Here is a 25189-nt window from a genome sequence, read left to right on the forward strand (position 1 = left end):
ATTTCTTCATATATATATATATATAAATATCTGTAGCTATACTTAATATTATAAAACTAAAGAGTTTGTTTGTTTGAACACGCTAATCTCGGGAACCACTGGTCCGATAACCGATTAGAAAAATTCTTTCGGTGTTAGATAGCCCATTTATCGAGGAAGGCTATCATCACGCTAAGACCAACAGGAGTGGAGCACTGCGGGTAAAACCGCTAGTTATAAATATTTTTTCATTTTCTAATGTAAAGTAAAAGTCGTAGTGAAAGTTACAAATAAGGAAGGGTTCACTTAATAAAAGGTTATAAATAAAATATCACAATTTTAAAACAACATTTATTTTTACATACATTAAGTCGGATTCAAAATGCCTGAAACATACTGATTTTTGTGTACACATCAGTTATAGATTAATTTCATGGACAGTAAATAATATAATCTTTGCGATTCTCTGGAAACAATAAAAATTATAAGCGTTTGTTATTCAATGATCACCTCGCAGTAGACACTACTATACACATAAATATTAAAAATTTTATTTTTAATTTTAGGAATTTTATTAATTAGGTATATTTTAAAAATTAAATTAGTTAAAAATATAGATTTTTCAGAATATATTTAAACATAAGTATTAAGAGTAAATACACAATGACCCGCAGTCCGTCAGTGTACAATGAAATGTGCTGATTCAAAACTCTAAAAGTGTTGCTTTACAAGTATTATGAAATACCCTAAAATGAAAATTAAATTAACGTATTATAGTCGTGAAAACACATCATACTACGATGAAAAGAATTCAATGAGCAGTAATTAAATGCGATTTATTTAAACATTAGCGAGTAAGGGACGCGACTTTGGTCTGCGACAGATAAAACATTACCAAAAAATATTTTGCAGACTATATCTGCACTTTAGAATTCAAACGAAAGTTGAATCATTTCCCTCACAAACATATTGTGCGCAAGTACATTCACTTATCTACTATGAAAGATATATTAAAAAAGGGAGGAATTGTTCAATACTATTTGGTTATTGGCAACGGACGTTACATTACTACTAGTCGAGGAGTTGATCACGCAAAACTAAATTTAATATTACGTCTACGCTAAGTTCCCGTTCTGAAGAGATTTTTTATAGCCTCCGTTAGTCTATGTGCACACTAAAGGCTCGATCACACCGTTTGCAACGTTTTGCGTAGCTTGTCCTTTTCGCTTAGAACATTTCGATTCGAAGACCTTTCGTGTGCATGAGGTTTTAGAGACGTTCTGATCGCACGTTGGAAACATCTTAACTTTACACCTTATTACTTTCAATAACTTTGACATCGACACTGGCAGTATATCATCTACATATCGAAAAACATAGAAAATATGCTATATACTACTTTATACATATTACATGACTCACTTGTTATTGCGTTTACTTAAATTTTACGTAGTAGCAGGGATCGGACAGAAATGTACAGTTAACCAATACCGCGACGAGCTTGTGACAAAAATCCATTAAAGTATGATTATGAAAAAAAAAATATTGCACTCTATAATGAAGACTAAACAGTTGCAATATCAATTATTTGTAACCATAGAGAATAAGAAAAACAAACGTCAAATTTTGGCGCGCAACCGGCATGGCATCATGAGATTCGCGTATTATACGTTACGTCAAAATTATTTTCGTTTTTTTTTTCAAGAAAACTTAGTGACATAGATTAAAAAAAAGCCGTTTTCTGTGTTGCTACATTCGGATTCGCCATAATTGTATGCAGAAAAGTCTAGTGTGATATTTTCGAAAAAAAAATAACTCATTTCAATAAATTGCACCCGACTAGTGGACAGTAGACTTGCAAGGGACAAAGAAACCTCACTCCAGCAGTCTACATTACACATATTTGTTTTCGATTTATCGCGATACACTAACTTACTTAAAATAGCTACGAAATAGTTTTTTTTTTAAGTTGCATATACAATAAGTTTAAGATGCCATTTTAATAAATTACAAGATGAACTCTATAATGTTTTTGGTGTTAGAGCCGGTCGTTTGTTAAACGCAGATCTTTAAAACGGCCGAATACTTACCGACTGGTGAAATTTAAAATATTAAACCAAATGGAATTTTCCTTATATCGAAATTTAAGTCAAAAATATAAATTTTGTGATGATAATTTCGAACGACCCTACGCACCACGAAATGTGTGAAATAATATATACTTTTATATTAAACATACGCTATATTTTTCTACTTACAAAGAGAAAACTTAACACGATAGAAAAAAAAATACAATCCTCGTAATATGAAATATATTAAAAATAACGACAAAATGTTATTCAATAGAAAGCAAAATAGTTATTTGTTAATTTACAAGGTACTAGGAAGGATTGAGTTTTTATAATCTGTAGACGATGTTTTTATATATGGTAACATTATTAGTATGGTGTTTCCGCTATCAAGACATCATTATGGCACATATTTCGCCAGCATCGACTCTCTTATATTAAGGACCATTGATTTTATTTTATTTCAATGTACAAATAACCGTTATGATTAAGAGAATGCAAAGAAATTTAATAAAGAAATTTTTAATCATTTTTGAAATAACAACGAAAAAAATAATATATTTTAAAGGCATTTCAACAAATTGTAAGTACATAAACCAATTTTATAAATAAATCATAATTGTAAATATTAATTATACCGTAATGTTAGTTACATTTGTACTTAGGGCTAAAGATTGCCTTAATATAGACTGATTTCGGAAAAAAAATAATTAAAAAATACTGCTAAATAAAAATTTTTTCATTACACCGCATTACATACGGCCGGCGAATAAATCTTTGGACCTTATTATTATTAAAAGCTCCATATATTAAATAACTCTTTAAACTAATTTAAATCTACGCAGCAAAGCTCTTGCTTAGTACAATTATTTCCAAAATGTGCGCTAGTCATCCAATAAAATGAAAATAATAAAAAAAAATCGCAAAAAAATATCATACATATTATGGAAGACGTAAACTTAAACAAAAATAATATAATTAAAATAAACTTAAAAACTATGCGAAAACATACAGAAAACATTTGTTATTGCAATTAGTCCTCGAAAATAAAAATAACGTAAAATAATTATTATTATTGTACGTACATAATCAAAAAAAAAAAATCTAAACATTTGTAAAAAAACATGTGCTAGGTAAACAATAATATACTCTGTGTATATTTTTCTACAAAAGTCAACGACAGAAAAAAATTAAACTGGCGACATCGAAGTTACTTTTACTATTAAAATATTATCAATAATCAATATATTATAATAATATAAAATCGAATAAAATTTACGCAAAAACAATGCAGTTACTAACATATTAAAAAATGTTGCCAGTTTAAAAATAACAATAAATAGTATATTTCATGTACGCTGTGATATGCATTAATAAAAGAAATGCGTAATTTGCTACGTTTAGTAAAAGCTAATTGTGCCTTCTATACAAAATACTATGTGTAGCCTCAATGTGAACCGAAAAAACGTATGATCCTCAATATAAAATGACTTTTTCTAATAGCTGCCCTACGCTAAGATACAGGCTCGATTCTGCACAACTATACTCTAAATATTATATGTATATTGAATATTGCAACTACCCTATTTACTTCTGACACGTAATCATAAACATTAGAAATAGACTTAACCTATAAAATGAAATCGATTTTTTTTTAATTTTGCCGCCAAATAATTTTTGACATGTCACAAACGTCACTTGGCAAAGGTATCCAGTTATACAGCCACACGCAACAATCGAGCCGATATCAGAACGAGTTCTAAATACAAATTCATATTATTTTTTTTTATACAAATTCAGATTGCCAGCGTGCTGTACGTTCGGAAACACCATGCGAACGACAGAAGAAGAATCACAGTGACACTGGCCGCTCGGCGGTCGAAAAGAACCTTTTGCACATTATCAAAAAAAAAAAATTACGTTCTAATTTCAAATGAACTATTGATACGTTCGTACGCTAGAAAGGGTTCCGAATGAAAAAAAAAACTTTTTTTTTCAATCTTACAGTCGATGGATAATGTGCAAGAGATATAAGGCTGTGTACACACAGCGACTTCGCAACTAATTTACCGCGACGAAGTGTATGTTGAGCCTTAATGTACATAACGTTACTTAAATTGGAGCGTTACACATATAGATGTAGTATATTATGTAAATATTGCTGTCGTATTCGTTTGGTGTCATACATTGTCGCCCGCCGGGGTCAAGCCAGCGCCGGCGTTGTGCCCTCGTGGTTTTCACTGGAATTATATTATATTTGATTATTATGAGGTAGATAATAGGTCTTTATCTATACTAGTATTATAAAGCTGAAGAGTTTGATTGTTTGAACGCGCTAATCTCAGGGACTACTGTTTTTTTTATATCAGAGCAAGCAAAGGAGCAGATGGGCCACCTGATGTTAAGTGGTCACCACCGCCCATAAACACCTGTAACACTTAGAAGTGTTACAGGTGCTTTGCCGGCCTTTTATGGACAAGTAAGCTCTTTTTTTTTGACTACTGGTCCGATTTGAAAACAAAAAAATAACCTACCTAACGCGGAAAATAGACATACTATAGTAGAGCCAATTTAATAGGCAACATTTGACGTCTATCAATTTTATCTTCATAGGGTGGTAACCTGCTTAAAAACATCGATTAAAGTGAATTAATCGATACGGACTTGAAACATTTGTCAATCGAACTTGAAACACATGTCAATAATTTATGATAATTTTTATTCCCAAGTAATCAATGCATTCGATTCTAGATGTCAGATTTCGATTTTTAGAGTAACGTCTCTGGTATTTAAAAATAAAAAAGGTTTATTGACACAAAATTGTAGCGACGTCAGTTCTTTAAATCAGAAATTGTTAATTATGTTTAGAATGGTTTATCAGTGAAATCAAATCCTAAAATTACTTCTATCGGTCATTATTATTATAAATATGTAATCGTAATTGAAAAAAGTTAAACAAATGTGCAGTTCTAACAAAACGAAATATCATGTTATTCTATGTCGTGGTTACTAGGTTACGTTGTTGAATTTTGTTGAACTGTCAAATGTTGCCTATTAAAATGGCTCTACAATAAAATAACAATTTTTCATGTTACTAAAATAAAAATAAGAACATATCTTTGTTCGATCATGTCTTTTAATGCATGATGAAAGTTCATGAAGCTAATCTGTATTTTTTGGGTTCAAACACCTTGTGTATGTTTGTGCGTGCGTAGTTGTACGCATACGCGTGTGAACGTGCGCTCGTGTGCGTATGCTAATGCGTGTAACGTGAGTGTGTGCGTGCGTGTAACGTACGCACGAGTGTGTGTGTGTGTCTGTGTACACTCACCGTTAGAGCAGCTCGTACTGGCGCAGGTGCATCCGCTGTATGATGTCGCGGCAGTCGTTGAACACGCGCTTGATGTTCTCAGTGTCGACCGCGCACGTGAAGTGCGGGTAGCAGTAGTGCTTGCCCTCGCCGCTCGCTGTGCTTATACGCTGTGAACGATATATAATTCTATAGTATTATTGACGTGACAACGTCTTATAATTCGATAGAGCCGGCTGCACGCACGAAAAAACATGACTCATGCGGCGTTACCTCTCTCTGAGGCGTTCCATGTGAGGCTTGAAGTGCGAGCGAAAGCGCGGCACGAGCGACAAAGAAGCACAATCGGACGTTGTCACGTTCAACTATCGTCAGTAAACCGACTTTACAGACAATCAATTTTTTTTTATTGTGTAATTAGGTTTTCAGTGGATTATTACGTAGTACATATGGTATATTTATAGGTTAATGAAGATGATCTTAGATAACTTTGTCTTTTTTTACTAATTTTTAATTGCAAAAGTTTGTGAGTATATTTGTTACTCTATTACGGAAATACTACTGAGCCGATTACAATGAAATTTGACACACACATAGAGCGCAACTTGGATTAACACATAAAATAGGTTTTATCCCGGAAATTAAACAGGAACGGGAACTATGCGGGTTTTTCTTAATAATGCTAAATAAATAAAAAAATTGTGTAAGTGTGTGTGTGTGTGTGTGTGCGCTCACCAGGAACTCGTCCCGTATGAAGTACTTGGCGCGCGCCACGTCGGCGTGGTCGCGCGGGTGTGTGTGTGTGTGCGCTCACCAGGAACTCGTCCCGTATGAAGTACTTGGCGCGCGCCACGTCGGCGTGGTCGCGCGGGTGTGTGTGTGTGTGCGCTCACCAGGAACTCGTCCCGTATGAAGTACTTGGCGCGCGCCACGTCGGCGTGGTCGCGCGGGTCGGGCGCCGCGTCGGGCGGGGTCTGGTAGCGCGCGAACTCCGCGAAGTACTCCTCCAGCCGCGACTTGCCGGCCAGCACCTTCTCCGCGAGCAGGTCCTGCTTGTTCAGGAACAGGATCACGGATATCGTGCGCAGCCATCTGTCGGCAACATCATAGTTGATCAGTATTAGTCATTTATTTATGACTACTGGCGCATCCACACGTGCCGCCGGGTTTCAGACCGTCTTGCCGCTGAATGCAGGTCGCCGGCTTTACCGGCTGCTGACACTCCGTAGTCCATATAGAAGCCACAAGCAAACTGCCGCCGGCAACTAAAAGCCGCGCGTGCCGCAGGAAAAAGATGCAAATGCCGGAGTCATCGCCGCCGTTCATGTGTAGATGCGCCATACCCCCTCTTCCCGCATATTTTAATTCTGAATACAGTAGACCCGCGTTACACCGGCCACTGGCCTATCCGTCGCCCCCCTATAATCCGACACGTCTAAAATTACTGAATCACAATTTTTTTTAATTTTTTCGTCGGCCATGCAAGATTGAAAAAAAAAAATGTGTGTGTATACTAGTGTACACACGTAAGAAGTGAAACTTCTTTATGACCTTATTTTTCAAAAAATAATTTACTACATGCAACTTTACAGAAAAAATGTTACACTAAATTTTTTTACAACCCCGATCAAGAAGTTTCACTTTAATAATTTCACTTACTTTGACTTTAAACGATTTTTTTATTATTTTCTATCCCCTCCTTACCGATTATTCCATATGCTCTTGAACAGATCGAGCGACTCCCTGAGCCGGTTCTGCGTGGGGTCCTCCCGGAGCACCATGTTGTATGACGAGCAAGCGGTGACGAATATTATCGCTGTGACGTCATTGAAACACTGTATCCACTTGCGGCGCTCGTCCCGTTGCCCGCCGACGTCGAACATACTGGAATTATTAAGAATTAATGACAAAATGTAAGGAAAAAAATTACTACTGATTTTTATATTTAGTTTCAAATGTGAATGTTGAATTAATAGAAAAATATATATAATTCTAAAATTTCTAAAATTTTGTGTTCGATTTTTTCTATTATTACAAATATTATATTAATATTATTGACTGAAAATAAATTTATAAAACTGTTTCAACCCTCTATGACTCTTAAGTTGAAAACTTTAAATTTAACCCATTAAATTATTAACGCATTTAGTAAATATCATGACAACTATTCATATTTAACAGAAATTTTAGTAAAGGAAAAGAGTTTATTAAACATTTCATAACGGTCACTATTTAACTGGTATGTTTTTTGGGTAGTGTTTTATCTTTTACACAATAACTTATACAGATTATAACTTTATCTCCACACTTAACAATACCAAACAATAAACATATATTTAAAAAAAAAAAGACGGGTTGCACTCCGGGAGTGCCGGCAGAAGTGAAAACTTGATTACATGTCGTTCAGCATGTTTGTTATTTTGGAATGGTATCAGTCTTACGCATGGAATAGGTCAAAAAAAAACATCCGTCTTACGCTTTTTCGATCAGGCCACGTGTCCTGACGCGAGTTTAAGATTTTATACCCAACGCCGCTAAAGAAGTTTTCACTTCAAAAAAAACAAAATACTAACTGGAAATTGACTTTGTCCACGACGAACTGCGTCTCAAATATGCCGGACGTGAGCACACGACAGCGCAGTATGTCCTGCTCCGTGGGCGTGTAGTCCGGCTGCTTTATGATGTGCACCTTGTCCAGGAAACTGGGGGGTGAGATGGGTGGGTTACATTTGGTCGGGTTATACATAATATGAGTAGTAAGTTATGTAGAACGTTGTACAGAGTAGCGTATGGTATTGTTGAAAAAAAAAAGGAAATTTATTACCTTGGTAAATTTTCGTTTTTGTATATTGCATATTGTATACATTTTTAATTTTTTAATAATAAGTCACAAAAAAAAAAATACCTTTTTAACAGAAATTTCTCGATTAAAAGTTTTTTCTGATCCGACCTCGGGTCTCCCGTAAATCATTCCTTTCAATTTATTTTATAATCTCTTGCTTTTCCCACGAGTTTCACTCCAACGTTTTGTATTGTTTTATTATTTATTATCGACCCTTGTCTAATTTGACACATATAAACCCCGTACTATTTGGCGTCTCAATAGAGCGATCAGATTTTTGTATCCATAAATGGGTGGCAAAGGTTACTTTTTACCGCTGTAAGCCATTTCATTCCCATGACAATTTCCATTTATAGCTAGAATTTCCTTCTACAGCTAAAGAAGCGACGGAAGTGCGGTTGGGAGCTATGTCCCGCCATTATATCTAACCACAATACTTACTTGGCACAATCGATGAGTTGGAATAATTTCCCAAATAATTTATCTGCGAGTTGAACTTTGCCATGTTACAAAGAGCATATAATAATCTTTCTAATACATTTAACCACAAATTGAGTAAATAAAGACAGTGCCTAAAATTGGTTAGCAAGGTCGAAGAATATCAATTTTTAATATATTTCCACGACTAATGTACCAATGTTATATAAGTACCCGCGAGACAGGCTGTGCCTAGTGTGGGGTCCGCTGTCGTGATTTGTATATATTTTTAATAACCTTTTGGCAAATAAATTATTATTTTTTTATTTTTTTTTTTATATATATACATATATATCTAACCCCAATACGTACTACTTGGCACAATCGATGAGCTGGTACTCGTTGCTCCGCTCGTACGTGCGCTGCACGCCGTGGTCCTTCCACAGCTCCTCCGTGTGCTCGTAGAACTCGGCCGGGTAGTCGAAGTCGGGCTGGGATGCTACATCCTGCAATTTGGGAGTCAATTATTTAGTGAATTATTCGTGAAATCCGGCTCGAAGGACCAATGCTCGAGTAAATACTTGAGAAATGTTCATTTATTTACTGATTTGTTTATAAAATCCGACTCGAAGGACCAATGATATAGTACTGCGTGATAGCAGTCAAATAAACGCGTTAGGAAAGCTTTAATGCTGTAATAGTAATAATTTGACATTGGAAACGATACTCTTACATTAAATAAGTGCTTATAATGCTAAAATTTACGACAAAACCGTAGGCATAAAATTTTTAAATATAGACGCCCGATTCACAATACAAGATTTACTGTTTACTAGGAATCTTTATCTAAATAACAAGAAAAATTTGAGGATGAGGTTAATAATGATCGCCATTTTTTTTTTCATATTTTGTCAGTTGGTCAGATTTTTTTTTACAAATTCATATTATATGTGGTATTTATTTGATACATACTTGTATGTAGTCGACTCTAGCTTTATTCTCAGGTTTCTCGAGTGGTATGGGCGGTGTGAGGGTGCTCATTGCACCTGTTATTGTCTGAAAATACACATGAAATCATATTATAATTTGTTTATCCCCTTTACAATAGAGATTTATACATAACAAGCATTTTAAGATAACTACGAAACTATGTCTATGAAAAATTTAAAGGATACTGTTTATCAATTAAATTCATGCAGTATATTTTATAGGTTAGAAATATGAACATACACTTCAGATGGAGTAAGATAGATATTCTGAAATCATAATATAAAGCAAAGAGAAAATGGTCTATCCTTTTCGACCACTAAATAGTTGCAAAACTTTTTATCCCGGAATACCCATAGGAACGGTAACTATGCGGGATTTTTTTTAAAACGCGGGCGAATCCGCGGGCAGAAATCTAGTGTATTCACTTACAAGTATAGCATCTCTAATATTCTTCTTGATGTCCTCTATCTTCTCCCGCCGCTCCTTGTCCGAGAAGCCGTTGACGTGCAATATGCGCATTTGCTTCACGATCGTCGACTTGCCCGACTCGCCCGCGCCGAGCAAGAGCAGCCGGTGCGTGGCGCGGTATAGCTGGAAGATGATTATAACGTAATTAAAAAAAAGACGTGTGGCACTCGGGGACTGCCGCGGTAAAGCTATTGCATGCTATGCCTTCAAGCCACACCTCCGCGCCCGTCCCCGTGGGGAGCGTGAGGTTTTTCGTTACTAAATTTCTGGATTCGGTCCCCGCGCTCAAGGCCCGCGATAGAAGCTATGCAATAGCTTAAAAAAATATTTTGTATATTGAAACTTAGCAGCTTCACACGAGATAAAAAAAGAATATCAAATTGTTAACAAAACTGAATAAATAGGCCGATGATGAAAAAAAGTGTTTTTAATATTTGTCTCGGTCTGGCAGATTATGCGTCTAGATCACATTACCTTTTTGTACTTAGAGAAAATCATTGAATATATTATTGCACGCCTCATAAGCGAAGCGTTGAGGTGGGTACTACTGTCACTTCGCGCAAAACATCTGATTTTTCAAACTTAAAATGTCTTTATGTATCATACATTGCACTTGTAAGATAATACATACACACACATATTAAGAAAAAACACTATTTTTAACGTTCATGATATTTTTGATGTCATTTTTGTTATTTAAACTAGTTAAAAAACAGTTTAAAAAAGTTCTGTCTTGGACGTCCGTGTGTCTGTATGTGCGGATCCTTTTTCTTGTTTACACGATAGCGACCGAAATACTTTACTAATCGAGTCTTTTTTTTTCTCTTACGCTTGAGTATGCTCAGGAATAGAACCCTTTCATTTTTCAGGGTCTGATTCGATGTGGTTTAATTGTTATTAAATAAACAAAAATAATAATTAATAAATATTTATTAAAAAAAAATTATGAGGCGTGCACTTTTGGATTTTCCAAATTATATTTATAATCTATAATCCATCCGCCCCATCTATACTATATATAATATTATAAAGCTGAAGAGTTTGTTTGTTTGAACGCGCTAATCTCAGAAACTACAGGTCCAATTTGAAAAATTCTTTCGGTGTTAGATAGCCCATTTATCGAGGAAGGCTATATATCATTACGCTAAGACCAACAGGAGCGGAGCAATGCGGGTGAAACCGCGGAGCGCAGCTAGTAAGTCATATTTTTGAAAAACAAAAATATGTGAGGCTATTGATGCTCATTGCTTAGTTAATTATTGCATCTGTCAATTATGGGATCTAATTTTTATTATAGATGGAAATGAACAAAAGAAAATATAAGGTCGTAAAATCATATTGCTCAATTTTATTATTTCTTTATTCATCTAAGTACTTCCAAAACTTTACTATACTACTAAAAACTCAAATTATTGTCATCAAAAAGTTTAACAATTATAATAAATTAGTAAAATGAAACAACACAATAAGGCTCCACGATGAGTTTAATGAATTACGGGATACCAATGCAGAAAAATAAAAATTCAGATCTTGCGCACAATATACAGATATAACCAGTAGGGAAACTTCATACAACACGTTCGAAATGGCACACACACACAAGCAAGCGTGTTTACGAGAATCGTAAGGGTGGGTATTCTTATATAAAACTAGCTGCACCCCGCGGTTTCACCCGTGTGGCTCCGCTTCTGTTGGTCTTAGCGTGATGATATATATAGCCTTCCTCGATAAATGGGCTATCTAACACCGAAAGAATTTTTCAATTCGGACTTAGAAACTCTTCAGCTTTATAATCCATACTAATATTATAAATGCGAAAGTAACTCTGTCTGTCTGTCTGTTACTCAATCACGCCTAAACTACTGAACCAATTTGCATGAAATTTGGTATGGAGATATTTTGATACCCGAGAAAGGACATAGGCTACCTTTTATAGCGAAATATGTACCACGGGCGAAGCCGGGGCGGACCTCTAGTATTAGTATAGATTGTCAATTGTCATAATACCCTTACGATTCGTACTGGTTGTACCTGTATATTGTGTCTTTGGTACGCGCGCTCATTACGTCTAAAGCCCGCGAAATTTCATTTAAGTCTAATACATAGAAATTACACCTTACTACTTTACCAAAGAAATAAAAAACATCACTCTAAAAGGAAAAGCTCACACCATGATCCCGACAATTGATATTACAGTAAAATTGCTGTCAAATGTCGAAAAATAAGATGAAAGTTTACAAATACTATTATCACGTAGCGTTGGCCTATATGCAGTACTGTTATACATATACCCGTACGATCATAATATTATATGAACGTGTTTTTATTTGTTTTGTGACTTTGCCTGGGTTAAAAATAATGAAGTGCGGTTAATCATAAAATATAAAACAACAAGATGTTTTTCTGCTCTTGCATTTTGAAGCATATTATCTACATTGACGATTTCGTTTCATTTGAGAATAAAATTTATAAAGCTGTTTAAGCAGAACAATTTAGAGGTAGATTTGATTTATGTCCGTCAGAATTTAATTAGCACTAGCACACAATAGCAGTTCATTTACCTGCTTTTCTTTTAAGCTGCCGCATGATAACGCATCTCCTCTCCGCTAAATTTAATAGGTAAAAGATTGCATAGTGCTCCATTTACCTGCTTATCTTTTTGTAGCTGCCGCGTTATAGCGTCACTCCGCCGCTTCTGTGACTTGGCATCGTCCTCGCCACTCTTGGCGCCCGGCGACCCGAAGCACCCCATTGCAGACCAGGCAGCCCACCTGGAAACGAGATTGTATAACTATTTAAATTGCTTTTGTATTATTTTTTTAGGATAGCAGTTTTTAGCCAGGATTTTTTTGTTGTTGACATGTTTAACCAATCAGCCAGTTGTGTTGTAAAGTAATAAGGTGGAATGTAAAACACACTTTTAAAATAAATAAGAAAATTTTCGGGACACATTACGTAGGTCATATCTCATATATTTTAGTTAATCGCTAGTAAGGCTTCGTTTCATAAGACAGGTTGTCTAGAACTAGTCTGCTGGTATTGGCTCACAAATAGTTATATTTTAAGAACGTAACGTAATTCTTTAATTATTTAATATAATTTTATTAATTATATGTATAGCTATCAGATTTTTATGTGTAAATATAGGGAAAGGATAAGCAGGTATGTTAAGCCTCGTAAATAAAAGCAATCCTCGTAAATAAAACAATAAGAAAATAAAAAAGAATTCGATGGCAAATCTATCTATCGACTATTTTAAACACGCACGTGCAAGTGAGCTCTGAGGAGGGTCAGGTAACTCGTTATAAAAATCCAACGTAAGGTATAGCTTTAATATAGATGACACTTTTTAAAGGTATTTCTCCGATCTAAAAGGAATACCTTACTTAAAAATAGATAGGAATAAACGATACAATATATTATAATACCTATGTAGGTATCAATTCCTTTAAATGCTCGTTCCAGTCAAAAAATCTATACTGTTCCCCCGAAGGTTCGAAATGTAACATTTTAATTCAGAAGGTATGTTTGATAGAACTTTAGTTCCAAATACGTAATGCTTCTATATTTTGTTCAATAATTTTTACTTATTAATTTTAAATTTCAGATCATTCCATTGAGTTTAGAAGCTTCGAACATTCTGAAATGTAACATTTTAATACGAAAGATATACTTCGAAGTACAGCCCCGATAATTCTAATCAGTAATGTTTCTATATTTTGTCATATGCCTATAAATACGATAGTTACATTTCCTAGAAGCAAGGATTGCATACAACAGTTACCATGAGCGGTTTACCCGATCCCATTGTCCTGGACAAACATTTATGTACAATGTACATGTTTGTTTAAGGAGTAACATCATACGTTTGTTGTGTATTTTGTGTCTCCCGTTATACGAGGCACCCTTTGAAGTGATATGGTGTATATGGTATAGTGGAAGGGTAATGGGTTCATATTTTCCCAATTATATTAAATGAGCCCTCTTCACAATCGATAGCGTTGGCCCAACAAATGATCGTCGATGTTTGCCGCCATTGCGGCGATTACGAATAAACATTTACAATAACGGCCGATCATAGACATTTGGGGTCTTCTACACTATCGTTTTTGCCTCTACTCTACATGCCCAACGCTGCCCATTGTGAAGAGGGCTCATTAAACTAACTGCCATAGCAAACATTGATCTACCCCATGAGAAAACACGGAATATAGACACCTATTCCGTGTTTTTTCATAAAAACATTCCCTATGCCTCAATAAAAACGCTCAAAAAATAGCCGAATTGGTCATTCCGTTCTCGACAAGCTTAGCAATACATTTGCCGATTCATTTGTATAACACAGATACTATGTTTTTAAATTCGTAATAACATTTATATTAGGTTTTTACCTGGATAGAAAGTAGGCTATAATATGTCATGCCGTGCTATTATCGATCTAAATTAAAAATAAGTTACATTCGTTCAATATCTTTTACGTGAAAGCGCAATGTGCATATTAATATTTTAACATAGAGACAGGGATTTATAATATTACTATAGATTAAATTAATTTCCGATTATATGTATAGAGAGTGGTAAGTGGTAACATAGCAAACATTTTCAACAGTTTAGTCTGATGTGGCTAATTATTATGATAAACTAGATTTCCGCCAGCCGCTTCGCCCGCGTTTTCAAAAAACCCGCATAGTTCCCGTTCCCATGGGTTTCCGGGATAAATAGGTATATAGGTATATTTAGTTTCATACGAAAGTTGCTTATTTTCGGCCAAGATAGCGTTTCGCGTAACGTCTGAGAATATTAATTAAAATAATAACAAACTGTTATAAATAAAACTGTGATAATGCAATGTTTGAACGTTGCAGATATAAATAATTTGGAAAATCCAAAAGTGCACGCCTCATAATTTTTTTTAAATAAATATTTTTTAATTATTATTTTTGTTTATTTAATAACAATTAAACCACATCGAATCAGACCCTGAAAAATGAAAGGGTTCTATTCCTGAGCATACTCAAGCGTAAGAGAAAAAAAAAGACTCGATTAGTAAAGTATTTCGGTCGCTATCGTGTTAACAAGAAAAAGGATCCGCACATACAGACACACGGACGTCCAAGACAGAACTTTTTTAAACTGTTTTTTAACTAGTTTAAATAACAAAAATGACATCAAAAATATCATGAACGTTAAAAATAGTGTTTTTTCTTAATATGTGTGTGTATGTATTATCTTACAAGTGCAATGTATGTAATCCAGTCTGTAGGTATTTATGCTCTACAAAAGGTGGCGTAGAAAATGTTTTGAAATGATATTGTTTAGGTATGAAAGGTTAATAAAAATCCAAGTTTTCGACCTTGAGGGACCCAGGCGCTAGCCGCCATCTTGAATTAAAGGTGCTAAAATTAGGTATATTTTAAATAACTTCTCAATTGTTTACTAAATCACAAAAGTGTCTATGAGGGGTTCAAAGAAGACAAAATTACCTACATTTTTTGCATACATGATTATTCTGTAAGTCTTAAAGGTAAAAAGTTACAAGCGACGGAAATAATAATATTTACAGAAATCATATAATTTTAATTTTGTTTAAAAATTGTACAGCTATCATTTTTTAATTCTCTTTGATGGCCCGGGCTGGTTAATGGTGGCTTCTTCATTATCGTCGCTGAAATTTTCTGTTTCATTGTCTGTATTTTTAGTTTCCAACCATGAAATTTCGTCGTCATGACCAGAAGAAATCGAAGACGCTGGAGCACGCTTTCTAGTAACTTTGTACAGAGGGGACATGGATAAGGAATCCTTAGTCACTACATAGTATAAAACAAAGTCGCTTTCCCTGTCCCTATGTCCCTTTGTACGCTTAAATCTTTGAAACTACGCAACGGATTTTGATGCGGTTTTTTTTAATAGATAGAGTGATTCAAGAGGAAGGTTTATATGTATAATTACATCCATTAAATAGTGGAGAAGTACTGTTATTTTTGGGGTTTCTAATGTGATGTTGTAAAAAATTACATTTTTTCCGCTAACATTGCAAACGCAGGCTGAACCCTACGAGTTTTATCAAAATAATGTACTAAGTATTATACACATTGAAAAGGTCTACAGAAAAGTCCGCGATGGTATATGTCTATCTCTTATGGATAACCCACAATAACTTTTTTTTGTCATTTACTTTTCACGACAAATAATGGCTAATTTTCGATGCGATTTTAACAAATACAGCATTAATCCTTAACCAATTAAATACCTTGAATACATTGTTCATTTAATATAGATCTATATTGCCCTTTACACCGTATGATTTAAGTGAATATTTTCGAAGATATTACAGATTTAAAAATTGCGGGACGTAGCGTTTGCGGCGGTACCGGCCGGGCGCCCGGCTATATACTTAATATATGTATATATAATACCCGTGCAACGTTCACAGTTTATCTGTAGTGTATTTAGTATCAGAATTGCACCCGTGCGAAGCCGGGGCGGGTCGCTAGTTATCAATAAAAAGTAAATTTAAACTTACTTCTTTGCCGCCAACAAAAGACGCTGCATGGTATCATGCGTTTAGGACATACCACCAAGTCAAAATGGTATGGAATTGAAAAAAATCCAGAAGACTGGGGCTGGAGATATGACACCAATAGGCTCACTCCAATAACAACGAGAGAGAAAGCAGCACCTCAGATGCTTTTAAGTGTAATTTCTTGCCACTGTAAAAAAGGATGCAGCAAAGCATGTAGTTGCAGAAAAGCTGGATTAAAATGCTCTATTGTTTGTGGATTCTGTAGTGGTCAGCTGTGTGAAAATGCAGTAGAGATTCAGATAGATAACGAAGACTGTGATGACGACGAAATTTCATGGTTGGAAACTAAAAATACAGACAATGAAACAGAAAATTTCAGCGACGATAATGAAGAAGCCACCATTAACCAGCCCGGGCCATCAAAAAGAATTAAAAAATGATAGCTGCACAATTTTTAAACAAAATTAAAATTATATGATTTCTGTAAATATTATTATTTCCGTCGCTTGTAACTTTTTACCTTTAAGACTTACAGAATAATCATGTATGAAAAAAATGTAGGTAATTTTGTCTTCTTTGAACCCCTCATAGACACTTTTGTGATTTAGTAAACAATTGAGAAGTTATTTAAAATATACCTAATTTTAGCACCTTTAATTCAAGATGGCGGCGAACGCCTGGGTCCGTCAAGGTCGAAAACTTGGATTTTTATTAACCTTTCATACCTAAACAATATTGTTTCAAAACATTTTCTACGCCACCTTTTGTAGAGCAGACGCTTTTACATTTCCCCACAGACTGGACTAATGATACATAAAGACATTTTAAGTTTGAAAAATCAGATGTTTTGCGCGAAGTGACAGTAGTACCCACCTCAACGCTTCGCTTATGAGGCGTGCAAAAGATACACTTTGATGCTAGTACATATTATGAATAAAAAACTGTAGGTAATTTAAATCCTACTAATTTTATAAATGCGAAAGTTTGTGAAGATGGATGTATGTGTATGTATGTTTGTTACTCTTTCACGCAAATACTACTGAACCGATGAAATTTAGCACACATATAGAGGGTAACTTGGATTAACACATAGGATAAGTTTCATCCCGGAAATCCCACGGATACGGGAACTATGCGAGTTTTTCTTTAAAAACGCGGGCAAAGCCGCGGGCGGAAAGCTAGTACATATTAATTTTACTTCACTTAACCCATTGACCACCGAGCGGCCCGATCGGGCCACTACACAATAGATTTTCTATTGTGTCTGTGATTCCGGGGGCTGAGGCAAAACAAAATTGACGTTATAGTTTCATCATTTAGCGCTTATTATCCGTATATTTTATAAAGCATTGAAAAGGAGTAAAAGTATGTCTCCTTTTCCGTCGTAAGTCTTCATGAAAAAGGGGTGTTCGAACTTGGATCCAAGTTTCTATAAGAAAAAGTTGTGTTCTTAAATATGTCATCATGAAATTGCAAAAGTCAACAATAGGATAAATAACTCGTATAGTTAACTACATTAACTACAAAATAGCATTTATTTCGCAAAACATAACTACTACACAGACTAACTTGACCACTGAATTTTCCAAGCAATACCTACTTTATTTTTTAACGGGCTCCATAAAAGAAAGGGTATCATTTCATATACCGCTGTATATTTTCTACCATGTCGTTGTCATTTGTTAATATACGTATCCTACCGATCTATAAAAATATTTTCTTCCGTAACGTAGAAAAAAATATCGAAGATGAAGGGGGAGTCTTCTTCTTACGTGTCTACGTATAGGTATAATATAACCGTATCCTGACTGATAATAAAATTTTCAGCATTCAATATTTTAATTCCACAAAGCTAAACATCATCCTACCTAAAATGACGATTTAATTACCAATTTTGTAGTACATACTGTATATGAAGGTACTTAGTTTTTTACACGTGGCAAAACTACCTTCGCACCGTTCGTTTAAAATTTCCCTCTCACATTTCCTGCGATCCTGTTCCTTTCCGGGCTATAAGTGAACTATTTGAAATTGAAATTATTTGAACCAATCTCGCAAAAGGCATGAAAAATTAAGTGACATGGCGTATATACAATATGATTAGCATCAATCTATCGATAGATTCCTTCGTCTCCGCAATCCGAATGTTATTGCTATACATATTATTAAACTATGTATAAATAAACAAATATTTGTCGAAGAAATACAGCAATACATTATATGAACTCCTTTATACACAAAAATGTATTGTCTTTACTCGTACTACATATTATATAAAGTCTCCACTTACAAAAAATAAAAGAAAATCCATTTCTTCTCACTGTCCTACATCCGCTCCCTCCATTGCTACACATTTGGCGGCAAATGGCCATAGACACGGCCGCCATGCACAACTTTCATTTTCACAAACCATAAACACGTCGCGAAGCATACCAAAGAGGTAATGGTGTATACGACCTCATCCGTCCATCGGTGCCGATGGGCTTGTCAAAACCATGTGTAGACAGAGAGCTCGCTGTGTTATGTGAAAAGTATTATGTAATATATCTATGTATTTATTTGGCATTAAGTTCTACTTAGTACCTATTGTCTATTATTTCCTTCTGTATTGAGTTTATCGTGTCTCAAATTGTCCTATAATATGTAAACTATACTACCGTATTTCTTAAGTAGGTACAGAGACATTGGATGAAGAAAGTGTAATAAGACTTGTATGTAGTTATTCAATTTAACTTACACATCCCATAATACAGCCTATTGCACGTCTACGTTTAACGAAAGAACAAAATTTCCTAGCGGGAAAAAGATCAATGAACGTTAATTATACGTCCTGTGTCTGTTTGGTGCAAAATGCTTTTAATGAATTTTCATACACAAAACGATAAAACTGTGGAAAATAATCACCAAAAACGTGCAAATATTATTTTAATAATGTACCTATTTATCATTTTAAATACTCTACATACATTACAGAATTTACAGATAATATAATACTACTAATATAGACTATACAGGATACCTTGCAAATGGCAATAGATTTTTCACATAATTGCACTGGTTACGGATATCACGCTCAACATACAAAATGACCTCTTTTTATATATTAGCATAGCTTATATAATATGATGTTTTGAACTTATTTGAACACGTGTAGACCGAGTCTGGAGTGTAATTAATGAATGTAAATAGAATAATCGAGTAAATAAATTTAAATACTATTAGTTATTCACTATTATATCGTGTTTATTGTTTTTATACTGTTCTTAATGAGGATAAGATTTGATATCCGTTTTTTGTTTGATAGTTTATAGTTGTATAGCTCAATGTAGGAAAATGATCATAAATATACATATTCAGTACTTTTTTATATATTTTTGTTCTTTGTTATCCTTATTATTAAACAAGTGTCGTAGAGTTTTATTACTGTTGTACAAATGAACAATTCATAATTAATATTGATATAAATTGAATGCGGTGATGTCCCGTGTCTTGTGGAGAAGATAGATTTGATATCAGTTTCATAATCAATCTACAATCTTTACTGGCAGGTTGATGATCTAGCGTGCTTTACTTCACCGTTGCTGTTTTGTTTAGTACCAAGAAAGCGGTTAGTAAGAAAATATTACACACTTAGGTAAACCTACACCTCATTCCCTAGTAACTACTTTTGACGGAATAATCTTCGAACGTGCATTTGGTTCTGCTGGGCACAAAACCCAAAAAATTTCACTCTATCGCCTTTCGTTTCCTTCCTACACTTTCATCTACAATTCTACATTATTGAAAAATAAATTAGATCAATCGTACGAATATACAAAGCCAGATCATTTGTAATATATTTCGATTCTAAGTATCCAAAAATTAAATTAAATATATTACATTTACATCCCCGTCTCCTGGCCTATAAAATTAATCGAAAAGGAACAAATATGCTAATAGCCCCATAATGCGCCGGCGTGCGTCCTGCGGCGCGTGTGCCGCGCGATTTCGGCGGCTAATTACATCTGGCAGGCCTCGATGTGACGTCATTGTCTCGTTAATATACGGCTTATTGTTTACTATTTTCGCGGTCGCTCCTTTTAAATGGGAAGTGATTTTTTTAATCTACATTCCAAATTACTAAGGGAACTATATTTTCTATCACCAAAATTTATATTTGTCATCAAGTTGTATCACCTAATAAATAGATCTATCACCACGAAATATTTTCGTTCTCAGATAAACAAAAATTGTTCCCAGGTATGAATTATCAAATTAATGTTAATATATGTGTAAAATAAGAGATCGATAACCAATAAAATTGTATTGCATTACATGAATATAAACTTCGTTCTTATAATAAAAGTTTTGTTACTTAAATAATAGCTCTGTGCTCAGAATGGTAGATCTGTCACCAAATAAATCGATTATCGATCCCTGACTGCGACCCCTTTTTATTTGATATTTTGTCACCAATACAGTAGTAACATTTTATTTCGTTCAGATATTAAATTAATAGTATTCATTACCAATTTAATATATCAATTTATAACTTAAATTAAAAAATGATCAAAGTGGTGGAGACAAATTGGCGCGATAAGCTGATTATTCAGTGGTTATTATTTTTAAGAATAAATATTGATTATTTTAATTTTAATTAAGTGTTTTATCTACTATTCTGCTAGCCATAAGCCAGCTATTTTAAACCAGCGCTGATTATTCAGTGTTAATTATTTTAAACAATAAGTATTGATTATTTTGACTTTAATTGTTTTATTTACTACTCTGCTAAAAATTTTATTTAAATATAATTTATACTACCAGTGGAAATTTAGAACCTTGGGAGTCTAGTTAAGTAGCAGAATCTTTTGGCTGAAACGATGATGACAACCCTAATTTTTTATTTGAACTTAGGGCCGACTTTTCAATGCTTGGATAAAACTTATCCGTCCAATAAAGTATTACACGATAATATTAAAATGTCACGTAAACTGTTTAATACGGGCCAATAGAATACTTTTTTAAAATGGTAGTTTTATACATTATTCGACGAATAAGTTTTATCCAAGCATTGAAAAATCGGCCCTTTATGCAATTTTCTAGTAACATAATATGATTTATTGGTGATCTCTTTAAATTAGTTTGCTTAAATACTTATTAGGACACACCTATTATAATATGTACATACAAAAACATTTATTTGGTACTAGACCTTATATCTCAGGATTTTAGGTAATTTATTGTGGAACTGATTTTGCATTGTTTGGTGACTACATTTTGGTGACAGATCTACTATTTTGAGGACAAACCCTATTATTTAAGAAACACAAAACTAATTAAATTGGTGATAGTTTAAATGATACCCAATTACTAATAAAGCTGAAGAGTTTATTTGTTTGAAAGCGTAGTTACATCTACTGAACCGACATCAAAAATTATTTTACGGTTGGATATGTATTATGTAGGTACGTGATCCCTGAGTGCAATTTCGTTCGTATATATCTTAAAATCTTCCAAACGATACTGAATCTGTTACGTTTTGGTAAAACTACATGAAGATAAGACAAATCCATTGTTCATAGCGATTTTATAATCCGTTTGTCTGTCAGATTATTATCAAACCTGAGCCGATAGATACAGAACATGAATGAATTTTGAGAGATACAGGAAATATGAAGGAATGTTAATTGAGCCGCCTTTAATTGAAATGATAATTGACGGAGGTTGAAATAAAAGCTTTTGGTAACTTTTAAGTACGTGGAAAAACTGCCTGATAATGAGCAGTGCGAGCGTAAAGTAAAATTAAATCTTATTAGATTTCTGAAATGAGTTCGATTCTTTTGTACACTAGAAAAACATATGGCTAACAGAGGCAAAAACATCAACGTTTTTTCTAAGAACGATTTCTATTTAATTAATCAATTAGATACTCAATGTATCTAATCGCTAAAAGACACATGTCGTGAATTCAACAAGTCCTTAAGCACAGTATAATACTTAATAGTAGCTAACGCTACCTTTAGCAAAGATCCAAATAAGCAACATTTTATTATCTACTTTATTTATACAATATCATCAATTATTTAATCCCATTTCGTACCGGTCTCATAAATATAAAATGTGTGGGTAGATTGTAAAGATGGTGCAATGTCCTTGCGTGAAAGCCTATTTGGATGATTTTTTGTATGGAAATGTGCCTACATGTTAAGGTGTGGAAGATTTTTATGATTCGAATGTTTTTAATTGAAATAAAAGCCTTAAATATAAATTTATAAAGAATAGAATAAATTCGATTGCTCTGGCGGGTCACGAGTGGCTGAATTGGTCAGGCATCCGCCCCGGAATGGCGCGAAAGGATGCGGGTTCGAGTCCCGCCTCGTGATCGAATTTTTTCTATTCTTTATAAATTTATATTTATAAAGCATTTGAATGCCATAAAATAATAAATATCAATTTCAATAAAAGCCTTAACTAAAACAACGAAAACCTTAATTTTAATGCAGTATCCACTCTGAAAAATGTGCTGAATTTACCAAACATATATTATGAAGTTTGTAACATTTGAAAAATGTTTTCAAGCTAATAACAAACACGATGTGGGTATAGAGTATAGACCATAGTCTATAGGCGTAAACTTTAGTTCTAGCCAGTTTAAAATAATAACCGCTAAAGATTAATTTAACACTACCTAGCACTGTTGCCGTAGTTAACATCTCTCGCAAAATGAATTAACTTAAACTTAACTCCTCGTTATCAACTTGACCTACCTCAAGTGCGCTCCGCTGCAAAACGCAGTTTTATATTCATAGCCGGTGAATATTTATAAGAAACCAGTTGACAAAGAAGTAAATCGATTTGCAAATACATGACGATTAATTAAAGTGAATGGTTCAAGAACCGTATGTTATTACCACAAAACAATTTAAACAGTCTAACTTTAAACCAGGGATCTGTCACTTTAATAGTTGTGTATGTGAAATACGATTAAAGAAAACCTGCGCTTAAAGTTAAACCCTGTCTAAAGCTTTTTGTGGTAAGACAGCTTATATTTAAGTGTTGGTACATTATACAGGGTGTCCCAGGAAAGATAAACAGTAGTTACACATACATGGCAGTGATTCGGGTAGCCTAAATGATGATCTAGCTCTGGGCCACCGCTTGACAGGCTTTCCTGGGACAGCCTGTATAGGTATGTGTTGCATAATGCGATATCATAACGTAACAAGACTATAGGCAGCTGGTACGTGTAGTTGGAAATTCAAATAGGAAAAGTAATATATGTATCAAAGTGTACCGTTGAAATCTTTTGGTACATAAGGAATAACTGAGGTAGGTAATGACTCTTTTCTTTGATATTTATGCGGAGTACTCAATTCGTAGTATTATTGGATAAGGGTGATGATATTATACAGGGTGTAATCGTTAAGTGTGCACAGGCGATTATTCCGTAACTATTACAGATATCAAAAAACTTTAAACTGATATCGAAAGTACTTAACCTAATGAGTAAAATGGCCATAATAAATTTTAAAAAATAATACGAGAAATATCTAAAAAATTAACTTTAAACCCTCCCATACATTTAGTATGAGATATGAATATCCCATGTACATGGGTTGATCCAAAAGTAATGATAATCAATATTAAACAAGGTTAACATTACAGTTAAAATAATTATGTATTTCTCTAGATAGTCTTCTAACTAGATAATATACTTCGATATTTTTTTTCCTTAACTTAGAAAAAAAAACTTTGACTTCATCTACAAAAACCCCTCAAAATCGGCCATCACTTCGCTGTCGTCTTAAAATTTCTTGTATCGACGGTGTTTCTTGTGCCGAGGTAAGAGATAGAATTAACTAGGAGCTAGATCTTACAAACAGGGTGGGTGTTCAAGCATTTTCAATGCCGATTTTTGATTGGCAGCCATCGCAACTGACGCTTTGTGATCTGGTGCGTTGTCTTGGTGAACCAACATTCAAGACCGAAGTTTGCCATGTCGCTTTTTCTTACTAACCTACCCGCAATCTTTTAATTTGGTCTGTGTAGTAAGAGCCCTGTGTAGTAGTGGCTACCTTCTTAAAATATTCCACATTTCTTCAGCGTCCCAAAAAACTACGGCTTTAATCTATCCCACTAATTTTCACTTTGAAAATCTTCACCGTCACTTTGGAAGCTCGCATCCAGGCCATTGATTGTTTCTTGGTTTCAGCATAAACATGGTGAACCCAGGTAACGCCCATGGTCACAAATCGTGACAAAAAATTATCCTGATCTCATTAAAAATTTAGAAATTCACCCTCTAAATGTCGAATCGTTGTTTCTTCTTTTCGTCGGGAAACATTCTGGCTCGCACTGTTCACATTAAAATTAATGTTAATACTTGGAAACGTGGCCTGTAGATATAATTTTTTTGTGATAACTTAGTGATTACATGAGCAAGCATAAAACATTTATATTATATTTTTATGTGCACAGGAAATACCCAATTATCATTACTTTTGGATCAACCTATACATTTAATATGAAAGATTTTAGCTTTTTTTTTGTTTTTTTGGTTTTCTGCTTTAATTACTTCGCAAATTTGGAGGGAAGTTCATTTAGAAACTGTA

General features: G+C 34.2%; 1 protein-coding gene across 2 annotated transcripts in view; it reads right to left on the bottom strand.

Moving 5' to 3' along the window:
- Positions 1 to 316: 316 nt before the first annotated feature.
- Positions 317 to 25189, bottom strand: part of Galphas (G protein alpha s subunit) — a 35151-nt gene continuing 10278 nt past the window's right edge. For both annotated transcript variants that reach the window (XM_090116008.1, XM_090116007.1), the window contains exons 3-11: positions 12723 to 12846; positions 10037 to 10198; positions 9590 to 9673; positions 8990 to 9123; positions 7932 to 8060; positions 7063 to 7242; positions 6252 to 6450; positions 5380 to 5528; positions 317 to 4288 (exon numbers count right to left, since the gene is read on the bottom strand). In XM_090116008.1, coding sequence (XP_089972134.1) covers positions 5382 to 5528; positions 6252 to 6450; positions 7063 to 7242; positions 7932 to 8060; positions 8990 to 9123; positions 9590 to 9673; positions 10037 to 10198; positions 12723 to 12827 — 1140 coding nt within the window. In that variant the 5' untranslated portion in view covers positions 12828 to 12846 and the 3' untranslated portion in view covers positions 317 to 4288; positions 5380 to 5381. The remainder of the gene's footprint in view (positions 4289 to 5379; positions 5529 to 6251; positions 6451 to 7062; positions 7243 to 7931; positions 8061 to 8989; positions 9124 to 9589; positions 9674 to 10036; positions 10199 to 12722; positions 12847 to 25189) is intronic.

This window comes from Colias eurytheme, chromosome 25, assembly GCF_061535395.1.
Source record: "Colias eurytheme isolate Ceu_HAF_F1 chromosome 25, ilColEury1 Martin Lab GWU primary, whole genome shotgun sequence".
Lineage (NCBI taxonomy): Eukaryota > Metazoa > Arthropoda > Insecta > Lepidoptera > Pieridae > Colias > Colias eurytheme.